The following is a 24,305-nucleotide window of genomic DNA, read 5'->3' on the forward strand; positions in this document are numbered from 1 at the left end:
TTAGCCTCTGAAGGGCCTTGAGATGACAAATGAAGAGTTCATTTGCAAAAACAGACAACGCCATCTTCACAAACCTTCAGAAAACCCACTATTCCACCATCTACCTGAGACAATAACAATCAGACTTAAGTGATCTCTATTTTTATGTCATTTCTTCTGAGTCAAATCCACTCAACTCACTTTGATGAGTATTATCTCAAGCAAACATTAAAAAAAAGTTTTCTAAAAATCTACAAAAATGGAGTTATCTTTTTTTGCAAATGAACTCTTCATATATTGTAAACTGGTGCCATTTAAATAAAACTGAATTTAACTGAATTGCACGAGACTCTTGCAACTTTGGGAAATTGCAAAATTTATGTTACACAGCCGCTCGTGTAGTCAAGGAGGCGTAACACTGGTCTGGAACTTCCTCTTTGCTTTTTGTTAAATATTGACCATTTTGCCTTCAGACGTGAGGCTCTGGCACAGTTTACCTGACAACTAGCTCGGCTGAGTCAGTGACCTCTTTTAAATGTCTTCTTAAAACAAACATTTATCAGAGAGCCTTTAATCATATTTAAAACACTTTTTTTTAAATCTGTCTTGAACTCTTTCAACAATGTTTCTACCTCCTCTCACCCTGTGCTGGCTTTAGACACCATGTTGATGGAGGCTTGGGTGCAGCCTGAGATCCTCTGGTGGAGTTTTGACACCAAAACAGACAAATCTAATCATGCCAAAATGTTGACGACAAAAATATGTAACAAAAAGAAAATAATCAGACTCACATTCACCAACGTTTTTGAGCTTTAGCTGTTTTTACTGAAAAACTGTAACAGGGGTTGGTGAACCAGGCACCTCTGTAGCATCACGCTGCTACTGTACATACAAGACAACACCCACAGCACAGTCACCGATTATACAATGCTTCTAATCAACATATTCATCAATAAATGATGTATTGTATAATCAACAGCTCTGGGTCACGCTGCAGTGGGGTCACAATGTGGATTAAAAATGCTCTCTTTGTGTTTTCAATCATAAAAATGAACAGGTTCAGGTACATGGAGACCAACCACAACAAGTCCTCTGGTTCAATTTTGCTTCAACTGTGTGTGTCGGAGAGTTTTGATCGATTTTATGTTTCACACCGAGAAGCTTTGGGCCACTGAGCACCATGTGTCTCACATCATGGAGTATCTCAGCCGAGTCAAATTACTTTCAAAGTTCATCAGAAGACGGTGAAACACGGGGAAAATAAATCACGTCCCTGGATTTTCCTCCTCTGAGAGGCTCCATGCTGCAGGGGCCCAGTGGGTCGATGAAGACCGGATGATGATGACGACCGATGACCAGCAAGTGTTCCAGGCAGACCAGAGAACACACGGCGTCCTCACAGGGTCACCAAACAACAAACGATTTGAAAGGTCAGGCTTCAGAAATTCATGACGCTTTGTTTGAAGAATAAAAAGCCTTGGAGTGGAGGCTTGTGGAGTAGTGGACAGTGTTGCCATGGGAAACTGAGCTTCAGTTCAGGCTTCAGCAACAACCCTGTTTTCCTTTTGACGCTTGCAGATCTGCAGACAGGTAACCTTGGAGCTGCCGGCTGAGTTATTTCCTCTGCAGAGATCTTCAGATTGTGACAACATATTTAAACAACTTCATTAAATCCCTCTGTTCTGTTCAGAAACGTGACATCATCCTTCATGTGTGGATCGAACGCTGGGTTCAGACTGCATGATATTAGCAGGAGAGTAGTCTGACTCGCCAGATGTAGCCTTCAGGTGTAAGTCTTCCATTTCCACTGCCTACGTAATGTGACTTTCATCTATCTGCGTGTTGCTGTCTTCCAAATCCCCCTCACTACAGGAAACAACCTAACACCAAGTTTTGCTACACATCTGGATCACACAGTAAGGCAGCCCTGCTTGTTTTTTCAGTGAATTGCCCATTTTTAATGTATGCAAATGTTCCACCAAACAATTCCTCTGTAACTATTTTGCAGGGACACTGTTGCTGCATCCGGGGCTTAGCTCCATCTAAGATCAATGTGGTCATTTCAGTGAAATATAAACAAGCCAGACAGTTTTTCCTCTATAGTAAAATGACTACTAATGAGGTGCAGTCAGACCATTCTCCACTGCTGACACAATGTAGTGGAGGCATGTCTGGCAATGAAATACTTTTGAAAGTAGTCTGACCGCCGAAAAGTTCAGCCTCGACAACCAATAGTTTTATCTCATGAAGTGGATCATTGTTGACAACAACAGATGATGAAGTTTGGACACATCATGACGTTTTACAAACAGACCAAAATGAAAGAACTGTTTAAAACCTTCTCTGACATTACTCAACAACTTATACAATGTCTTTTATAGCTCTAAATGAGCCAAGAGCTTTTTTCTGTACACAATAGATGGGCTTAGATGACCCACACTGTCCAATGTCAGTATCTTCTTGTGTCTGGATGTTGGTCTCTTGCACCTTCTTCTTAATGACAGATGATTGGTGAAGAACCAGTACGTGGTCTCTCTAGTCTCTCATTTATGACTCTATCTCTGTTTATCTAACATCTTATCAGACAAGATGATCCTGCAGTCTGAACCCAGCATAACACCCCCCAACACAGCACGATAAAGCCAGTGACCACTCAGTCGTCCCAAAACACGGCTTTCTGGTGAGTACATTAAACTCCACAGTTTTCTTAAGGTTGAGCGAGCTCTTGGACAGAATCAGTTAGTACAGAGTGACATGTTGGGAATCAGTTGGCAGAAAACAGACAGAGTTACATTGAAACATTCCTCCGACATTCTGAAAGAACATGTGTTTGGTCCAGCAGATTCCACCACTCGAGGTTAGGGCCGGGTATCACTCAACATTTTTTGATACGACACACAATACCATGCAGAAGTTTCAGAAACTGTATGATGAAATATTAACAAGGCTTCCACATTTGTTTAAATGTCTACCAAACACAACAATTTTGCCCAAGATTGGCAGCATTTTGAGTTGAATCTGGAACTACATGAACAAAGAACAAGTAACAAGAATCACAAACTGGAGCACCCACATTCATCGTTGGCTCTCTGTGATACCGACACATTTTTGACGATACCAAAATAATATTGAGGTTTGATACCCAGGCCTAATCTCTACCGATGGATTTCATCTGAAGAGGGAAGAGGACGTCACCTGTCTGTCACAGTGTCAAACATATTTACTGGAAATCTGTATTTCATTGTTTAACAGAAGTGTGTGTCATCATCTGGAATGCAGGAAGAGAACTTCAAATCAGTCAGAGCCTAGTCAGCCTGCCAGCAGCTGAAATGTTAAAATGACTGAAGCAGAAAGAAAAAAAAGAAATAAAAGAAAAATAAATTAATCAAAAGAAACCTGAAAATGACTTTTGTGGTAAACCACATTATTTGGTCCATTTCCTGGATTTGGATGCGCATTCAGAAAATAAAGCAGATCTCTGGGTGTAAGAAACAAACACAATCTTGGAATGAGGTTTCAAATGGTGCTTTCATAAAATAATGGCTGTCGAGAGAAAAAGGAGTGGAGGCGGGTGAGAGGCAGTCAGGAAGCTTCTGTGTGAAATAACTGGTTAAGGTGCAAATGTGCTCACAATATCCTGAGAACAAATCTTAATCACATCTCATCTCCCACTCTCCTGTCACTGTGGAATATGCTGCTGGTAATGCAGGAATGGCTTTGCAATAACCTAATTTGTGTGTCAACATGAGAACCTGAGGTGTTACCAAAATAAAAGTCCTGAACAAAGGACGCTGTACTCTTTGGATGGAACGATCATGTCGCTTTGCAAAAAGACAGAAATGTTCTTTGATTGACAGTTATGTACACGAGGAAAAACCTGTTGCTCTCATTTTTATAGCTATCTGTATATGTGTGTGTGTGTTTGTGAAAGAAACAAACCATGACCTGCAAAAATTTTTTTTTTAAAAAGAGCAGAAAACTCAGTAGCGCGTTCACTGTCCAATGTGATACCAACATGCTGTCGAAAGCTACTCTTACGTCTTAAAATGGCTTTTTAAACTTCACCCATACTGAACAAAACAAACCAAAGTCAAACCAGTATTCTAAGAAAAATCACTGCAACAATGAAAGCAGGAAGAGGACAAGTGCAACCATGCAGGGACAGCATGGTGCTTGGTGATGTTAAAACGTGTCTTTAAACTTCAACTTTTTCTCGCTCAAGCTTGTGTCAGTTTACAGCTTCACCCTGGACAAGTAGAAACCTTGAGCTACCTCCTGCACTGCCGAAACTGATTGTCTTCTTATCAGCTCGCTACACGGTGACGCTTTTAAGGCCTTGTCACACCAGAAAGTGATTCCGCCAATTGAATAACTCAAATATTTGGACTTGCTAACGTAGAGGTTGCACATGCAGGCCTAGCTGGTGTAGATGGTGTTCTGTGCTCTCCATTGTACACCATTTCATTCTGTAAAAGTCACAGAAGAGAGAAAGTGGAGCCCTCCAAGCCAACCAAGATGCTACCAGTCATTAGCACACCCACAGCTCATTTGATTCACCTTCATTGCTAGCAGGACAATAACTTCACACAGCTGATGAGACATTATACGTGTAGCATTACTGATGGCCTATAATCCTCTATATCCTGTTCACTGTAACTTATTTGCTGTCACTTAAACCAAAATCCCATCAATTCAAAAGATTCAAAAGTCAAGTTATCTTCATGAAATGATTTGTTCTGAGGCACTAGCTGTTTAACTGTATATTTAAATAAACAAAAACAACAACAACTGTTAAGCTAAGATGACAGAAATTAAAACTAAACTGGAAATTAAATGGCATTCTGCAGGTCTTCAACAAGAAGACAAAAACACGGGAGAACGAAGTTTGGTGTTAAAGTGCATGTAATCCTTGAGAGACTCTTATTGCTCACTGGGGACTGATTTCAATCAGGGTTATTTTTTTTTTTTTTGGAGAACATCAGAAGTCGACCACTTCAAATTGCATACACAAGCTATCATCTAATTCATTACCATGAATGCAGAACAATATATATCTGATAAATAAAAAATATTAGAAAACTAAAATCTTAACACATTCTAATAGTTTCTGTAAGAACTCATCGTAACCTGATGTTGAACCAACAAGCAACATACAGTGCAAGTGTTTCAACCATGTTTTTGGAATGTGAAAAGAAAGCAATGAAAGTCATCTCACTCTATTAGAAACATTTAGAAAAGCCTCTGCTCCAATTTACTTACAACTACTCTTCTTAAGCCAACAACAGAAGATTTTATTTTGCGGCTCTAATGGTTTGGCGACAAAGATGAACACGACAGCCAACAGTGTCAACGCAATGACGACGAGTTCCTGAAATGAGTTTAACGATATGCAGATGATGTGATGGTATTTGTGTGTAACCTATTGCTGATTGAGAACTGTCAAGCCACAGCTAAGCCCCCTGAACCACCAGCTAGAATAGAAAACTACTACTTGTTATACAGAAATCAGTATTTAAATGAAGGTAGTCACATAAACTGCCAGAACAATTAACATGTAAAGGTAAAAAAGAAAAGCAAGAAAATAGTGATGGGGTAAAATGTACATTTCTGCAGTACTAACTCCATAAGAATTACCTATTCATGTTATATACACCACTCTGCTGTCCCATTTCATCAACCTACTCATTTCAGCTTTTCTACATTTTCCGTCTGATCTTAAGCTGCCGTCAGTCAACCAGGAAAGCGAAAGTACTGAAATTACCTGTTAAATGAAACTAACATTTCTTTTGGAAAAGAGAAATTTAGAGCAGCAGAGTTTGTTCCTAGAATGCTGTAGAAATGTACAGAATGCTGAATGTATTAAGACAATAAGTAAACATGGAGGAAGTTTGGGGTATGCATTAACTGTTAAATAGGTGACATTAGGAATAAAGAATATTCAAAATAATGTCAAATAAAAACCTGGTTCAGTTGATTCAGTACAAGGTACCTAGACTTCTCTTTTGGTTCTTGTAGATGTTTCGCCTCTCCCCCAAGAAGTTTCCTTAGTTCTGACTAGTGAGGAGTCCCAGGTATGTTTTCCTCACCCCAATTAGAAGGCTGACAGTTTCTTAACAGTCCAAGACATACTTGACGTAAGAAGTGAACTGTTGGGAAACTGCCTGGAAAGGGATGACTCAAGGTGTATGTACACTTCAATGCAACCAGAGTCAACAGACCAGTATACAGGAGGGACAAAACACCTGTTCCACAAGTGCATGGCACAACACAGAAGAGCCAGCTCCTCAGGACAAGACTCAGCAGTCCACCTCCATCTAAAAGGATAAGGGACACTCCGTTGAGAACAGAAATGTTTATAAGATAGGCAGAGAAGATAGAAGGTTTGAGAGAGGAGTGAATAAAAACACCTGTTAAACTGGAGCAGCCATGTCTAAACAGAGGAGGGGGTTTACAGCTCTGAGGCCGTTTCACCACTCCCAACACTTTACGTCTAGGGTTGTTAAATGGCAATGAGTCATGTGATTTGGAGGGTGAGAACAAATACCCAGGACTACTGACTAGTCACAAGTGTGGAGGCCTCTTGGATGAGAGGTTAAACATTTTCAAGAACCAAAAGAAAAAGTTCAGAGACCTTCAACTGAAACGTTTCGGACTACCATTACCAGGATGACTGCCCTGCCATCTGACGATGTAAAATAGACGCACAATTATATCATCAAGATTATGATATACTGAACATACAACGTATTAAAATAACTTTGTGTCAACATGTTATTTCCTTGAACCAAATGTAACTGCCTGTTAAACCTGAGTTACACCAGAATGTACAGTGGCTACAGTAAGGCCTCACCGAACTTGGAAGTTTTCCTCTTTAACTGCTTTTCAACCTTGAATCATTGTCAGTTTAACATCAAACTAATTAAATGTATAGGTTCTTTGGTTGAAGAGACCCAAATCAAGCTTTTTGGCCATCAGACTAGACACTACAGTTGGCGGACACCAGACACTGCACATCATCACAAACATACCATCCACACTGTGAAGCATGGTGGCGGCAGCATCATCATGTGTGGATGCTTCTTGGCTGCAGGTCAAGAAAGGCTAGTAAAGGTAGAGACTACAGCAAAGAATAGAGAAATCCTGGAGGACAACCTGGTGCAGCTTGTCAAGGTGAATGTTCCGGAGAGGCTAAATCAGGGCTCAGACCTCAATCCAATTAAGAATTCGTGGCTGGACTTGAAAAAGGCTGTTAACTCAGGTTCAATGCTGTAACTGCAGCCAAAGGTCTCTTCAATAAATACCAACTTGAATGGGGTGAATACCTACGTGTATTTTGTAAATTCTTGTCAAACCAGCAAATAAATTCGACCATTATTCAGGGTTGAAAAACAATAAAAGGGAAAAATTTCCAAAGGGGTTGAATACTTTTTTATAGGCACTGCATGTAGCCAATCTGATTCTCTCCAAGAGCCACTTCACTGGGATTTAAGTTGAACTATACCAACATTTTGACAGTGACAGTTTAAACCAGAAGGTGACAGATAGGTGACCTCTTCTCTTTTCATCATCATCATCATCATCATCACATTTCAATCAACCAGTTTCATTGACAAGAACTAGTGTTTTATAAACCAACACTTTCCAATCAAACAGTCTTTAGTTTTTCAATCAAGACTTCAGGGAACGAAGAAAAATTTCCTTGGAACACATCTTCAATCTTAAACGAGTTGACGGGTGGTATTGAGGAATCTCTCCCACTCATACATGCACAAATAAGTCAACATACATTCAGCAGAACTACTTCCCAATGGAGGATATTCTTCACATAGGGCGAGTGAGAGTTACCATAGGATGAATAAGATGATCTTCATCTTTTTTCCAAAAACAAAAAATCCTTCTCAGCTCCATGGCTGAACAGTCATTCCAGCTGCTGTTCCATACAGTCTGAGCTCAGCACTTCACTTTTTTTTTCTTTTTTTTTTTCCTATTTGATATTTTCTGAATGTTTTCACACCTCCTTCTACTTTGGTCCGTCTCATATTTACAAGCACAGTACAAATAATTGCTAGTCTATGTGTATGTGTGTCTTCTTCCCAGGCTCTCAATAGGAATAATGGCCAAGTGTTTCACGTCCATCAACAATAAAACAAATTAAAATCACTGTTTGTGTGTGTGTGAACACACAAGAGGCATTCCATTCCGATTCACTTTTCCAACAAAGTGCGTGTTTCTGTGTTGTGTATATTTCTAAAGCGTGTAAGGTGCAGGTAGGCAGCTCTGTGATGATTTGAAGGGGGAAAGCTGAAGAGCAAAGGGAGTCAAGCCAGTGACCTATTGGCGTTATCAGCTGTTTTTCAGCATTGTCTGTTGTCACCATAAACATAGCAGTAGGAGGAGGACACTTTCCAACCCTTTATGTTCTCTTTTTGTGGCAAAAAGGGCTTCTTGTATATTCCAGGGTTCAAATTACAGATTGACTTCAAATCTCTTGAGGTGCCAATAGGACATAATTTATTCAAGGCCTCTGTCAAAGCGTAACCTGGATGCTGGGAGTGTAGGACGCTAATAGCTAAAGAACAGCAGTAGGCTTGACGTTGTCGGCCTCTCCCTGTGTGGGGGTTGTGTGGCACCATTTGGGCGCAGGACACTTCATATCAGGATGTTCAGCTTGAGTTCCATGTAGCTGCGTTGTTCATGCTAGGCTGAGGCTTTGAGGAGAGCCCAAGCAATGGCTGAGGAGTGGGTGTAGTTAAAGAGTCCACCTCTGGGTGGCTGTTGATGTCAGGGAGAGAGGTTTTTCACCCACTGCTTGTGTAAGGTAGAGTTTAAGTGATAAGCCCACCATTGGTTACTATTGAAGGTAGGATGGCCACGTAGCTGGGTTGTTTGTTCAAGAGGTGAAGTTTCTTCCCTTGAAATAGTTCTGAACCCAAGCCAAGGCTCATGCATTGGAGTGAAGATTACGTAGGCATGAGAGTTTGAAACTCATTCTTGGTTGAGAGTTCAACGCCCGCTCGCTGGGTAATTCCTCAGTTAGGAGGTGGAGTTTCCTCCTTTGAATAAATTCTGGACCCAGGCGAGGGGCGTGGCCTGATGTCAGGAGTCATCGTCGGTGTCCTCAATCAAAACCTTGGTGTCACGAGTCTTGGACCTGAAGGGGGCACAACGAAGAAAGTACTTATAGTGTGAACCCCTACAGAGAGTATACACAGCATATAAAGCAGCGTTCAAATCAGTCACCTGCATACTAAATAATTACCTCCCCATATTAGGGGTGCACACAATTCTTAATTCGCAATAATTTCAACAATCAAAACACTGAGTTTCATTCTTTCTTTCAACTGTAACACCTGGAGAAAAAAAATATTTATAACAAAGAAGACATTTCACATGGGGGGCTCAAACACAAATTTAAAAAAAACAAAACAAACTATACTGTGTGATGATGTCAGTATCACCTAAAAACATATTTTCTGTGTCTCAGCTCAGCTGCTTGCTTGCTTGCTAACTATCTCTCAGCAATAACAGGAAATGTTATCTGGATATTTCAGCCAGTAAAAAAGCTAGATAAGCTTACGAGGCTTCAGAAAAATGTAACTGAAACAAACGTCTTTTTCTCTAATAATACAGCAGACATTCTGACTGTCTTCTGATGACTGACGCTGCCTGTGCGGCAAAGAGATATTACTGTTATCAGCATAATATTTGAATTACAGCTAACATTTATAAACTTGTTGAAAGATTTACCAAATCGATTTTCAGTATGACACAATAAATCAGAGACATCACAGCTTCTCTTTGTTGCCCTAAAAGCTAAATTCGTACACTTTAGATTCATTATAAAAAGGTGTTCTGATCGCTTGACATTATTGATTTCTCAACAGTATGTGCACTGCCTTGTTTGATTTAGTAAGGAGTCAGCACAGATGAAAGTGGGCAGACCTTGGGAAGAACTCGATAACACAACACTGATTATGATCAAGTGCGGTTGTGATTAGGGATCATATATTAATGCTCACTGGGAAGCGAGTCTTGGTCTGCGTAGACTCATGCTGTAGCTCCTCTTCCAGCTCTTCTTGCCCTGCCGGTTCCTGACTCCGTCCTCCTGGTCCATCATCTGCTCCAGCAGGGTCTGGTCGTCAGCGTTGAGTGGAGCCACGCTGATGTCTCTGACGGCCCTGAACTCACCACAGTTGTTCAGATGTTCGTTCTCCAATCGGAAGAAGTTCCACACGAAACGTCTGGGAAGGACAAGCACTGACCGTTATCTACCCGTTTTACTCACACGTTCTAAATGATACATTTTGTCTTGGCTTTAATTATTTACTGCTGTCAGCCCAGCAGATCCAGGCCTACAGTTTTGAAAACACTGGTATGCCATTGTTAATATGGTGCTTAATGTGCAATAGGCGAGCAGAAAGGCTGAGTATACGTTGGGGAGGAAGAAAAAATGGGATTATAACAAAATGATTAAAGACAGAAGAGTAAGTAGTATTGCGTACCTAAACACCTCCAATGGAGCCAGGATTGTAGCCAGTATGTCAGAGATGCCGTGAAAATCAGTGAGTGTCGTGAGGGAAATAGTTAAAACCCACGCAAAACGCAAGAGCACGTCCTCCACTATGGCACTGTAATAATAGGCCTGAAAGGAGACGCAGAGAACAGAACAATACAGCTGTCAACACATCATTACATGGCAAATTATATGCTGCATATATATATATATATATATATATACGATGGGGCCTTCTTATATAGACAAATACCTTGTGTGGATAGACTATTTCCTCTCTCAGAAAGGTATTCTCTCCTGCGTTGCGGTCAAACAGGCCCCAGTCCATCTTTAGATCCCAAACCAGTGTGTAACATGAGCTGACCACTAAACAGCCGATGTACAAATAGAAGAAGATCTTGGCTTCAGCCGGGGATTCATCTGAGGAGAGGAGGTGTAGGGAGGTTTATATGATTAAAAAAACAAACTTCTTTTCATGTGTTTTCAGTAACCCACATACATTTGATTCAGTAATAATTTAGTAAAATCTTGATCACCTCCCTGACCAAGAATCTGTTCCTTCCATTTTACAGTTATTGAGTGGACATTGTTTCTGGAACACTCAGTGCTTTATAAAAGTTCTAAACTCTTGTCCTGATCTATGCCTCACCACAGTATTATTGTTGATGGTCAAAGAGAAAATATTGTATTTTGTTGTTGTACTTATGACCTTCACAGACTGACACTAAGAAAAAGAAAAGAAATATGCAAAATATAATCTTTATGGAGTCACATTTTAAGCCTACCAGATGACAATTTTTGAGCTTGACTGATAATATCTGATCATTGAATGAAAAAATGTAGAAATCACACTGATTGTCTTAATTTTCTGCAGTCTTGCTGTAAATGTGAGTCTAGCTGTGTGGTGCAATCAGCTGCAATTCTTGTTGCTTTCTCTTCAGAAGTGAGCATGTCATGACTCCTGTTGGGGAAGGAATTAGTGATGTGGAAATGTACTTTATACGGAGCTAATTTAGACAACAGATAAACATGGGGGATGCATTAGGTCCGATTTGCATTTAGAGCTAATCAAAACTGGAACATTTCAGTAAACAGGAAAACATCTTAAACACGATTAAATATATTTAGAAACCACGTTTTATAATTTCTGCTAAATCAGTCATTTGACAAATGAGGGTGTGAAATCAAAACAGTGGCGTGTGAGTCTACCTTTATGTGTGCTGTAAAGGGCAGAGAAGGTGACGACAAAGAAGGAAGTAGAGTATTTCCCAGCATTCACCAGGTGAGGGAAGGCCCGCTTGGTGTCACGGTAACGCCGCAGACATTGGACGAATCGGAACCAGGCAGGAAGACACTTGATCACCGCACGTACGCCGTAGGAGTAAGTATTACACACGTCTTTACCTGAACAGGATGACATTCAACAGTTTCAGCTATTTTTCCCGGCTTTGAAATCCACAGTAGATATCACAGGTTGTTTTTTTTTTCCATCGGACAGTCTCACCTTTGCTGATGAGTCCGTCGTGTTTTTTCCAGTCCAGTTCAAAACTGTAGAAACAGATCATGTACTCCAGATCCATCAGAACCACCCCCAGAGAGTTCAGCTGGTCAGCCAGCCAGAAGTCCGCAAATCCAACACGATGAAACGGAGCCGTGACCACTCGAAACTGTGGAGGAAGACAGACAGCAGGATGACGTTCTCTTCTCAACAACACAAAGCAGATGGAACAGATCCATGGTGGGATTTAGCTTTTCAAATCAGTGAAAGCATGAGATAATGTAACTTATCATTTCAGTCAGTAAACGAATGAGTCAAGAGCCTTTTATTTGGTACTTAGAACTTGCATGCTGTGACGCACAAAAGTAGGTTTTTAACCTTTCTGGAAAGTAACAGAAAAACATCTAAACTGATTTCTCATTGAGAGACGTTACCAGGAGTTTTAGCAGCCAGAAGCGTGACTTGTAGTAGCAGGTCTTGAAGGGGTTGATGAGAAAGAGGAGGAAGAAGCCATAGAGAGCCAGAGGGTTGGCCTGCATCGGTACCAGGATGCTGTCGCTGAAGAGGCAGGACAGCAGACTGACGCACCACAGCACCCCCAACAGACCTGCAATCTGCACAAACACACAGAATAAATCAGTCACAGTGTTTATTAGCATGACGTCCTTTCATGGTGTGGCTGAGGGGAATAAAGCCTGAGACCTTGAAGGGCAAATGGATATCCAACATGTTAACTGTGACCTGAGTGTGTCTAGGAGGCATGTTGCTGCATGCATGTGTGTGCGCTGACCTCGAACAGATGTTGGTGTGACAGGTTGTTTCTGGGGTTGAGCTCAAATATAAGCACATGATTGACTCCCGCCTGCCTCCAGCCGTAGGTGTTGATGCCTGGAAGACAAAAACATGAAAGCAAAAACAGGAATGCATTCAACCTTAGTGCATGTAGAGTATTAGTGAAACTGAGTGAGTTGAGGATATTTATTTCAAGGAATTACAACAGTACGACTAAACCCGTTTTCGAGTGCTGAGGAATTTCTTTGTCCTGAAATGAATGAAGGGAAACTTGGCTCCCAATCTAGCGTCTAAGCGTGCACAGTACGTGTGTGTTTACCTAATAGGAAGAGGAATTCTATTAACAGGAAGCCTCCTCTGTAGATCCTGACCATAGGCCAAACATCAGAGCTACGGATCAACACAGCTCCTAATCAAAGAGACAGATGGGAAGATAGTGTGACAGAGAGAGACAGCAATGAAGAAGAACAATGAAAGAAGGGAGAGTGAGAACATTTAAATATCAGTACCATGTGATTGACCACTACGTTACTACTTCTGAAACGTCACTGATGAATTTGGATCCTCTGAGCAGGTGGTAAACCAGGTCATGCCAGTATAGCATCACATTTTGCTGCATTGGTAAGAACATCGTAGAGTAAAAATCATTGAAAAAAAAAAAAGAAAAATCTCATTTGTTCTACTGAAATAATATGCAACACAATGTCAATGACAAAAACTATTTTGACAGTGTCATCCTATTAAACTAGAAACTTTTAAAGCCTCATAAAATCCAATTTAATACCTCTTTCACAGTCATACTTCTAAAAGAATGATGGAAGACAAATAATGTGTATAATTTTTTAATAATTAATTAAATTTATTAAATTGATATTACATTTTGCGTGTACTTCCAAACTGTGTTTAACAATAACTGTCAGTTACACAACTATTCAATCAACATTGATCTTTATAAAGTACAGAACATGCCTACAGGCTGCAAGTTTAGGGGACCCTCTGATCAGAGAACCTGTATGAGGTCACTTTTAAATCAGGAAAAATAGTTGTTGTTTGCCAGTGACAAGAAAAAATACAAAGACACACAAAAGAACTACAAAGAGAGACAAAAGAACTCTAAAGATGCAGAAAACACACAGACACAAAAGAACCATAAACAGATACAAGAGAAACAGAGAGAGACACAAAACCACCACAGAGACACAGAATAACCCTAAAGAGACGCAAAAAACACACAGAGACACAAAAGAACCATAAACAGACACATAAGAAACACAAAGAGACAAACAAAACAACCATAAAGAGACACAAAAGAACAATGAACAGATGCAAAAGAACCAGAAAGAGTCACAAAACCACAAGGAGACACAAAAGAACCACAGATAAAAATCAAGAGGAAAGAAGCTCAAAACTGCAAAAAAAATAAATCTAAAAGAACCATAAACAGACACAAAATGACCACAAAAAAAAACACAAAATCAGTTGTGTGTGTTTCTTTCTGACTCCCATAGTTTCATAATCTGTCCATAGATGGACCCATAAAAGCAGCAGAGAATTGATACCTGGATTAACCAATTAAAAATTTGCTTTTACATGTAAGTTTTTGCCAAAACCCACATTTGTCCATTATGTGATTTCAGAGAAAATTAGAAGTCAACCAAAAACAAAACAAGGAGAATATTTTGAAGTGTAAAAAGTTTAAGTTTAATGAAATGAACAAAAATAAAATGCAAATTGGATATAGAAATCTCATTTATGTTGGCTTTTAGAAAGAAGAAAATGAAAAACAGGTGGTAAGTTTTTGTCTGCCCTCCCTTTCACTTTATTATTCCATTTCATAATCATTTCAAAAAAACAGCTAAGAATTGAGATAGAAAACAAAATCATCTTTGGAAGAACTAAAACGCTCTTCCTTTAATAGACTATCAACTACAGTGTAGGCAGATGCCGCGACCCAGTTTTTATTTACCTAAATTTCTTTTGAACAACTTATTTTTGTGTCCTTTCTCAAAAAAAAAAAAAAGGAGCTCAGGGAGGTCAACGAGGTCATCCAGAGTCCTGCTACAATAACTCGCATCTTTTCTTAGTCACTTGAACTGGGACAAAGAAAAGCTTATGGAAAGGTATTTTCACAGTGATCTCGACAATCTTTAATCTGTACTAACAACTCTAGAAGTGACATTGAGACATTTTATTAGTTTCTTAAACCTTATTTTGAGTTCAGTATTTTTCAAGTGAAGTCAGGTCATGACACGGAAAAAAACAAAGCTATTAAAAAAGAGATTTAAACCTGAACTCCTGGTCATTCCTAAGTTTGACACCGTGATTCAGTTTGCTCTTCCTTAAACCACAGTGAGTTCTGCTGTGACCAACAGCCAAAATATTCCAAATGTATTTCTGGCCAGAGCTCACTGACCGTCAAAATCCAGGAAGTAGAAACTGAGTCAGTTCACCATCATAAATGTCACAGTGTTATTAGAAGTTCAGAAATGTGCATGTGAGTTACCTGTGATGACCACAGTGACCATTAAGACGAGGAACACGCCACAGTAAAGGCCGACTCTAAAGGTGGTCCAAGCAGGAGCCGGCTGTGGACGGACAGAAAACCTCAGGTCAACATCATGTGACGTGACAAGCACAAATATAAACTGGTCACTCTGTAACGGTGAAGGCTGAATGGCACATAGTGTGTACCAGTGGGACGTGTTTTACCATTAAGATAGTTCTCTGAGCTTTTTATTCATAACACAAAGAGATAAACTATCAGTCTAATAATGAATGTACAACTGCACTTATCATCTATTGCTAAAGCAACTCTGCAGCCACATGCTGTCTGATTACATTACATTGTCGTATACTATATATCGTTATAGATTATAATTTAATAAGGTGCACTCTGCTTTGCTAATAATGTAAACTTAACATCAATTCCAGTAAAGCTCATTGGATTTGATGTGATTTGAGTCGAAATAGAGAGACAGAGGACGAGGGCGGACGTAGAATAAGGGGTGGAGGGTAGCAGAGAAATGAAGATTGACAGATAGTGGCTCCCTTTAATTGTTTTATATACATTTGTAATAAACCCCAAAAGCACAAATAACACAAAGAGATAAACAAATGCTAGATAAATAGAAAGAGGGCAGTCGCCTTGCAGTCAAATCTAAATGACTAGGGCGCCTCATTATATCTTAGCTATTACTTTAAATGTTACTTTATTCGGCTTCATTCATCTTCTCATCTGTAAAAATCAGCCAGTCAATCAGTAGGCTGCTTTTACATGAAAGCTAGTCCCTGTTATGCATCATCCTGGATTGTTTTAATGATATTCTCCCATGATTTGGAACATAACTGGCATTTACTCGCATTCTCTCGATTCTTCGGTGATACAAGTGAGACTACACACAGACTGTACTAGCCGAGCAGCTCCGCATTGAGAAGATATTGTTTCCTGCAGCACTTTGAACATCGCCGTAGTGTATTTATACAACCTCCCCATAGAACGTCAGTGTGCATCTGTTGTAGGAAGGCCAAGACAGGATTAAAAGTAAATGCATGCTTTCCACGTTCACTTATCTGCACCGAAAATTTGTGGCCACGTGAACTGTCTGTACTGCAAGCGCACCGACTGCACATCTAAAACAAATAGCACTCAAAACAAATGCCTGGAGAGACTGGGTGAGGAGACTCTCCACACCTTTATGATTCATCATTTAAAGGGGTATAATTGAAATATATTCGCTGCAGGACTTCGCCAGTGCTTCATTTTGTACATACTTTCCATCAGCTGTGCCCAAACACAGCAGGGAAATCTAATTCTCCAGATGTCCCGGGCTACGTCTGCCCACTGTTCTCAGCACACATCAGGAATATTGACAAACGCAGTGCCACAGTCTAATCTCTAACCGGATGCTATATCTTGTACAAAGTCACAGCCCTTCAGAAACATTCATTTGAGTCCTGTGGGTATTTTCTGTGTTTGATATGAGGGGCAATATGACCATACCCCCATCGATGTGTACTTAATGTTACACAAAATGGCTCAAAGGGCTGCGAAAACCAGAACTCTGCCTTCAGACAAATATTCGCTGACAAGAAGAACAGTGAAAGTTTGATTGTGAGCAGTAAAGAGACAGCAGGATCCCTTATTTGCAGCAATGAGTAAACACAATATGCATCTGACTGACCTGTGCAGCTCCCAGAGGAGGCACCCTCAGCCTCTTCATGGCCTTCTGCCTGTCGCCACCTTCCAACTCTGTTGTGACCAATCCCTGAAACACACAGAGGTAGAAGCGTAAGGGTTGTGATTCTTACTGTTAGACTTCGATGCAAATGGAGCAGATGTGAATACGAGCGAGATGACAGGAATATCTGCACACATGCAGTAGATATGTGTACCTCGGTCTCAGAGATGAGCTGCGTGATCTTCTTGCAGGTGTAAAAGGGAGCCACTTCAACGTGGGCCACCCTCCAGTCGGCCCCCCTCGAAGTCTCCAAAATCTTATCATGCTTCTTCAGGATCTTCCTGAATCCTGTGAAGTTCAGGTTCTGCAGAGATACAGGAGGCCGAGACAGAGACAAGAAGGCAGTTAATGAAAACTGTCAACTACAGCTGATTAACCGCAGCTGCTGATAGATGTGAAACAATTAATGAGCAAAATAGGAAAAAGACCTCTGCGAGTGGTCAGGCAGCATTTAGTAAAGTTGATAAAACACAGACTGAATGTACAGTAGGGATGACAATTGCTTTGTCTACACATGTAAATATAATCATATCCTACTGAAGACAGTGTTACTCATTACTTGAAGCTGGTTTAACTTCATTCTGCACACTTGGGGGATTAGTGATGAGACAGAAAGGGCAGGGAGGGGAGTGGGGAAGGACATGCAGCAAATCAGTCATGGGTCGGACTCGTACATGGCCAATGCATCGGAGACTTTCAGCCCCACATTGGGTTGCCCACATTTTTTAATAGGTACTGTTAGTAAACAGTGGACTAGTTACACACTCAGCAGACACAGAACAATATGAGAATTCACTTGGAGTCATGTTAGTGTCCACAACTTTCTCTGCATTTAGTTCCTAAAAAAAAACATCTGGCTCTTTAGCTGCTAAATGCTCCATTATGTCTACCTGCAAGATTCTGTTTTTGATGCTGGAAGAACTTTCTGCTGTAAACCTGTAAAACTGAGCTAAATCTGTGAAGTTGCAGTGGGAAAAGCCCAACAAGATTAAAAAGCTCCGACGAGATGAGAAGATCTTCAGAGCGTGGTGATAAATCTTCGTCACTGTAAGTGTAGGGCTGCAACTAATGATAATTTTGTGATTGATTAATCTGCCGATTGCTTCCTCAATAAACTCGCCTTTAAAATAGAAAAAAAAAAGCCTATTATAACTTCCCACAGCTTGACGAGATGAATTCAAATGGCTTGTTTTTGCTCGATCAGCACTCCAAACAAAGATTCAGTTTACTCACAAATTTAGGGCTAAAAAAACAAAAGCAGGTAAATGGATAACTGCTGTAGCTCTATATGAGTGCTACTTCTTGCTTTGACGATAATTTGTTTTTGTATAGATTGCATTGACAGTGCAGCAACTAAAATGCTGCTTTTTTTTGTCCATTTTACATTTCTGCAAATGCTAAAGTTCTATTAGTGTTGTTCCTTTATCAACCACAACAAACAGTTGTTATCAGCCCTAAAATTCAATAGTCGATGAATGTATGAAGGTTATTATTTACATTTAAGTGAAGCTGGATGAGTATAAAATGTTTAAATATTGTAATACATGTTGTTTAACACTGTCTTGGGCTCTTTGACCATGTAGACTATGTGTTTAAGCCTGCCATTTCTGCCACACACTTCATGCAGCTTTGTCCCCACCCTCCTCACCTTTAACTGTTTTTACAATCCACGTCACTACAAGAAAACAACAACAACCGCCTCCAGACTGCAACCTAAACCCTGAAAATGTTTGAAAGTAATTATGAGTTGTGCAGTTCGGCTTGATTGGTTCTTTGAGTGTCACTTCTTTGCAGGGGCACTATTCCTGGGCTTAGCATCGCCCAAAAGTGATTGGTTGAAAGGCATAAAAACAAAGATTTTAGCAGAATGATAATAAATTGCAGCCAGGCCATTTTTCTTTAGGGTGCCTCTTTAGCATCGGATTAAAAGTACCACACTCCAGCTCATTTACAGGTCTTTCTTCCTACCGATCGATAAGCAATGTTCCTGTCAAGTGCACTAATTAAATGAAATAAATGGTCTCCATGAGGAAATTAGGAAATTCAATCAAGGTGTGTAAATGTGTCCTCTGTGTACTGTTCAGATGCACTGAGCATGCACCTGGTAGTTCTGCAGCAGTATGAGGCTGAGGTAGAACTCGGAGAAGGCCAGCTGCAGGTCCTTTATGTTTCTGTGTTTGCATCGCTCCTGCTGCGACAGGGCGAACACCGTCTTCCTCCTCCTCAGGCCCCGCCCATTAGCCGCGCTCTCCCTCTGAGCGTCCAGTGAGGACTGCAGCTCGTTCTGTAGCGTGGCGAATCGCCGCTGAGCCTCGGCCAGCTTTTCTGCAGGGGGGGAGCAGGAGAGAGACGTTAAAGACAGAAAGTCACTGCAGAACGGTGAGAACGCTGTCAGAGTGATTTCTATGACTGTGCGTTTGTAGTGGTTTCATTAGTATTCCTTACCAGAGTAGAAGGTGTTGATTTTGGCCAGCTCTTTTTCACAAGTCTGGAAGAACTTCTCCTCAAACTTGGCATAGTACCTCTTGACTGTATCCTCATCTGTGACTGCAACAAGAGAGCAGTTGTTAGAACAGTGAGGAGAGGATCGTTTGTCTTCCAGCACTGATACAACCACCTGTGCAGATCTAAACGTAGATGTGAAATGAACCAGAGTGTAGAAAGTAACACAAAAGGCAGAAAAAGGAAAAGGCAGGACTGACCAAGTGTGCTGCTGAGGGTGAGTATGTAAAATTAATTAATGCAACAAATCCCAGTCCTGTCCTGCTCCAACCAGCAGAGGGAGCAGTGACACAGTAGCTGAATGTCCAGTTTTCTTGGAATTTTCTGTTGTTTTCTGTGTACATAGGAATGTTTGGACCCTCGTGCTGCGGCTGACATTTGTGGTTGAACATGGAAGAAAGAAGCATGCACTTGTCTAACAAAAACAATGTACATTTATTTTCAAATCACTTTAGGAACTATGCTTTTAACAGTAGTGTAATTGAATAACTCCATACTTGTCTTCAGAAACATTAATCAGAGGACGGAAAGAGAAACTTGAGAGATATTGGAAGGAGCTCAGCATGAGCAAAAGTTCTTAAGAGCAAATGCTACAGGATTCATTTCAGTTCAACAGAATTTAATTAACCTTGCAAGGACAGAGTTGTGCAGCGGCTCAGGTCAACACATGCAGCAACAATAAACGTCTTTAGGTTTGACCCGATGGGCCCCTGGTTATTTTGAGGGTAGTTTCACGACTTTCCTTTTAAGCTGTTCTCTTGGTCATTGTAGGAGCTACTTACACATGCTGTATCATGTGTTTTTCACAACAGTCTGTGATATCTCGATCTTCCATTGTTGGGTATTATAATACTTTCCAATTCTTCATACTGGCCTTTATATGGGGGAAAATGTATTTCGTATTATGTTTAGGGACCCTCAATGTCCACTTGGGCCCCCCAGAGTCCAGGGTGACCACTACCCTCTTGTGCAAAGGTGACTTGTGTACATCTTTTGATTCCAACTTTTAAATCATTGCAATTTCAAATAAATGTATTATTTTGTGTGTGTGTTTTTTTTAATACAAAATGGGATGTAATGGGGGTTTCAGGGTGGTTAGCACGGTCACCTTACAGCTAGAAGATCCCTGGTTTGCGTCCCGGCCTGGGCCTGGGATCTTACTGTGTGTTCTCCGGCTTCCTCCCACAAACATGCTGAGGTCAACTGGAGAATTTAAATTGTCTTTGGGTGTGAATGGGAGTGTGCTTGTTTGTCTCTGCGATAGACTGGTGACCTGTCCAGGGTGTCCCCTGCCTTCGCCCTGAGTCGGCTGGGATAGGCTTCAGCCTCCTAGTGAGGATTAAGCAACGTATAGTTAATGGATGGATGGATGGGATGTAATGACAGCTTTGTGTTGAAATCAATGCAGACGTTTGCTGGAAATTCATAACAGAACAATCATTGCTGAACAAACTACTAGTGCTATTGAAAAGGGTAATTTCTACTGGGTTTTTTTTTTCTGATATGTGGGAGGCTTTCCTATCATGAAATGAAAAGGAAATTATGACATAAATAACCAAGAAGCAAAGGTGGGAAAATTGATGAAGAAATTAGTAAACATACTACTTTCCACGGGTTTGTTCTGACTTCAAAATGTGATTCCTTCAGTACGTACAAATTTATAATAGTCAGCATAACAGTTCTGGTTCTGCTCTTTCTTGTGACACACTAACATAATATTGCATAGGTATTTTAACATATCCATACATGCAATGCAAATATCACATAGATATTAATCCTGCAGTGATGAGTTCATGAGAAATTTGAACAAGAGTAAATGTTGTGAAAATGGATCAGAGCTGTCTGTAGGTTGTAACTATGATGACATCTGACGTAAATTCAAACAGATTTTTTCTTACTATAATTGTTAAAAAGGTCAAGTCATGCAGTTTCCTGATGTTGTCAGCTTTATGAAATGCTTATTTCGTAATATTTGCTCCAACATGGTGCAACTCAAGGGATGTGAATTTGGACACAAAGTGCGTCCTTTGGGCTTGAATGGTTAAACACGGTCTTTATGTAGATTGTGAAGCCATAAGATAGCCAAATGTAGAAAGAACAGTGAGGAAATAAAACAAAAAACTGTGTGGGATTAATTTAGTGTTCTGTACAATTCAGCTTTGACAAGAAGACAGAACACACAGAGCCCGTCTGTATGAATAGCTTCATCAGCATCATAATTATCTTTATCCAGCTGTCATTCTGAAAGCTGTAAAATTACAGTTTTTGTGTTTATATTTTCACATTCACACTGCTTTGTCTATAATTTTATGAGGTCACTGTGAGTGTGTCAAGCTAAATGAAGCATTTTATTCACACACGATAGACAAGTTCATTATTCATCACACAAAAATCCCTATGATTTGGTAATGTATTCATTTTTTATGGTTGTTTTGAGATAAAGATCTAAATTGTGACCACTTTAAAAAGGAACTTCCTGCGTTGTACAATACAGTGCTAATAGCAGAGTCTACATCTTATCACAAAACTAAAGTAACAAGGCCCAGATTGTGATAAGATAAAGACTGGAAGAAGAAGTGTGATAAGAAATAAATAACTTCATGTCTAAAACACACACACAAAGCCACATAAAAGCACAAAAGATAACTATGAATAATTAAGTAGAAGTAAAGCAGATGGAACAATTATTTTTACAAGTAAAAAATAGCAACATACTGACGCCAGCACTGAGAATATCGTTGCTGAAATGTTATCAGGCACGTTCAATAAGCTCATCTGGGAAAAAACTCTACATCCTCTGTCTCCAATAATCTTTGGCCACATCTTAATAGTACTTTTCAGGTCATTTGTGCCCCTTACTGAATGAAACCAGCAAATAAACAAGCCTGCTCTCACCACCCACCACCATGAATGATTCACTTTTACTGGCTTGGTCCCTCTGCTGTCAGTTTGTTTAAGTTGATTCGCCAAATTCAGGCAGAAATAAGGTTTATACCACCTGCAGAAGGTCTGTTTTACCGTTGTAAAACAGCCTCTACCTTGTACTCCTACATCCATCTATCTATACTGTCTGCCAACTGCCCCTTAAGTGAACAAACAATCCAACTATACAGGCCTCTGTCTGCCTTTGAATCACATCTGAGGTCATTTAATTCTACAGATTAGGAGCATGATGGACTTCATAATGACAAATGTAAACAATCAACATGGCTGACAGGAAGAAAGTAATCTTAAGGGCAGCATTTACAATGAAACAGAGGAGGATGAACAACGGATATAAGAAGCTTTTCCATATATTACTTTATATCAGTGTACTTTAAATACTACACACTACAGTCCACCAAGTACCATTAGTGCTAAAGGTTTCAGGCAACCTATTCTAAAAACGTGACAGGACTTGTTTTGCTACCAAATTGACTATAATCGCTGTAGGCACAGGAGATACTGGACAACAACAACATGTGAAGCAATTTTTGGAACAAAGGTTCGAGGCAACATGTTCAAAAAGAAAAGCAAAAAACACACACACACACTAAGAGACATGCATGGAGATATTGTGCATTTTAGTCAGATGATCAGGGACACGTTCTATACGAGCAAAACCGAGGACATAAATGTTGACAAAGAGAATTTGAAATTAAAGGAAAAAGTACTTTGAACTTCTGTACTTCTGTACACAGAATTCATGATAAGAGTCTGTTAACTTTATAATAACATGATTTGTTATCATTACTATTGTGACAGACAAATGTGGCAATGCTACGTACACAACACAGTCTGACTCACCAGGTGTATAAAGCTGCCATGGGATGCGCATTTCATTTGTCTTTCTCCTCCCTTTCCACTATTTACGTATTACTCTTTTCAAAATCCACTTCACTGCAAGAAATAACAACCAAGTCCAAGGAGCGACCGCATACATTGCTGAGGGTTTGAAACATGTATAATAAAGTAGCCATGCTAGTTTAATTCAGCATCGTTAATGGCAGTGTTCCCCTACCTGCATGCTAATGCTACATCAAAACAACATCCCCAAACAAAATTTTGAGTGAAGACCTTGATTGGTTTAAAGAAATAAAAACACACCAAAGTGAATTTTCCCCTACAGCAGAATGGTGATTAGCTGCAGTCAGACCATACACAGGACTAGAGATTGGTCTGGCTAGGCGAGGTGACACAGCGTTGACGCGACAGTTCAAACCATCAGCTGGGTGCAGCTCATCATGTTTGTAGGCTACTGTCATTCGCCTACAGTGTGTGGAATATAACGTCAACGTGTTAGCACAAAATAAGATAAAAGCATTTATGGTTAAACACATTTCTTAATTAATTTTCCTTTGGTATAAAAAACTGTCATTCAATTTCAATGGGATTGACACGATTACCAAATGTCTGGTATCTTGACATCATTATTTACAAATACAGCTAACTTCAGTAACTTTTGTGGACGCTGCCAAATTGAGTGTCGTCAGAACATCTGCTTCTCTGAGTTCAGACTTCCAGAGTCGTTCCATTCTACTTTTTCAAGTCGGAGTTTGGAATTTTCCCACCTCAGCATTGCATCAAATGCAGCATGAATACACAACCAGTCAAAGTTCACCGAGTGTGGGTTGTTTTTACTCTAGTATATAAAATCAATGAATCCAAAACAATTGTTTTGCAAACGCAAGAGATCAAGTTTTCCACCAAAGTTTATTTACTTGCATCCTAAAAGTCATGGTAACAAGTCTAATTCCTGTTCCTCCCACGCAGTCAAACGCTGTTTTTATACTTCTACCAGAAC

The 24,305-nt window shown here is 40.1% G+C and overlaps 1 protein-coding gene across 1 annotated transcript in view; it reads right to left on the reverse strand.

The window, feature by feature from the left end:
• Window positions 1-781: 781 nt before the first annotated feature.
• The window catches only part of LOC103370747 (xenotropic and polytropic retrovirus receptor 1 homolog), a 52,469-nt gene continuing 28,945 nt past the window's right edge, over window positions 782-24,305 (reverse strand). The window contains exons 3-16 of the mRNA XM_008299890.1: window positions 19,466-19,567; window positions 19,122-19,345; window positions 17,175-17,324; window positions 16,964-17,047; window positions 15,286-15,367; window positions 13,102-13,191; window positions 12,781-12,878; window positions 12,425-12,604; window positions 11,997-12,159; window positions 11,702-11,896; window positions 10,746-10,912; window positions 10,482-10,621; window positions 9,999-10,220; window positions 782-9,130 (exon numbers count right to left, since the gene is read on the reverse strand). Of these exons, the coding sequence (XP_008298112.1) occupies window positions 9,076-9,130; window positions 9,999-10,220; window positions 10,482-10,621; window positions 10,746-10,912; window positions 11,702-11,896; window positions 11,997-12,159; window positions 12,425-12,604; window positions 12,781-12,878; window positions 13,102-13,191; window positions 15,286-15,367; window positions 16,964-17,047; window positions 17,175-17,324; window positions 19,122-19,345; window positions 19,466-19,567 (1,952 nt within the window). The 3' untranslated portion in view covers window positions 782-9,075. The remainder of the gene's footprint in view (window positions 9,131-9,998; window positions 10,221-10,481; window positions 10,622-10,745; window positions 10,913-11,701; window positions 11,897-11,996; window positions 12,160-12,424; window positions 12,605-12,780; window positions 12,879-13,101; window positions 13,192-15,285; window positions 15,368-16,963; window positions 17,048-17,174; window positions 17,325-19,121; window positions 19,346-19,465; window positions 19,568-24,305) is intronic.

Source organism: Stegastes partitus, unplaced genomic scaffold (genome assembly GCF_000690725.1).
Source record: "Stegastes partitus isolate 25-593 unplaced genomic scaffold, Stegastes_partitus-1.0.2 Scaffold1477, whole genome shotgun sequence".
In the NCBI taxonomy this organism is placed as follows: domain Eukaryota; kingdom Metazoa; phylum Chordata; class Actinopteri; family Pomacentridae; genus Stegastes; species Stegastes partitus.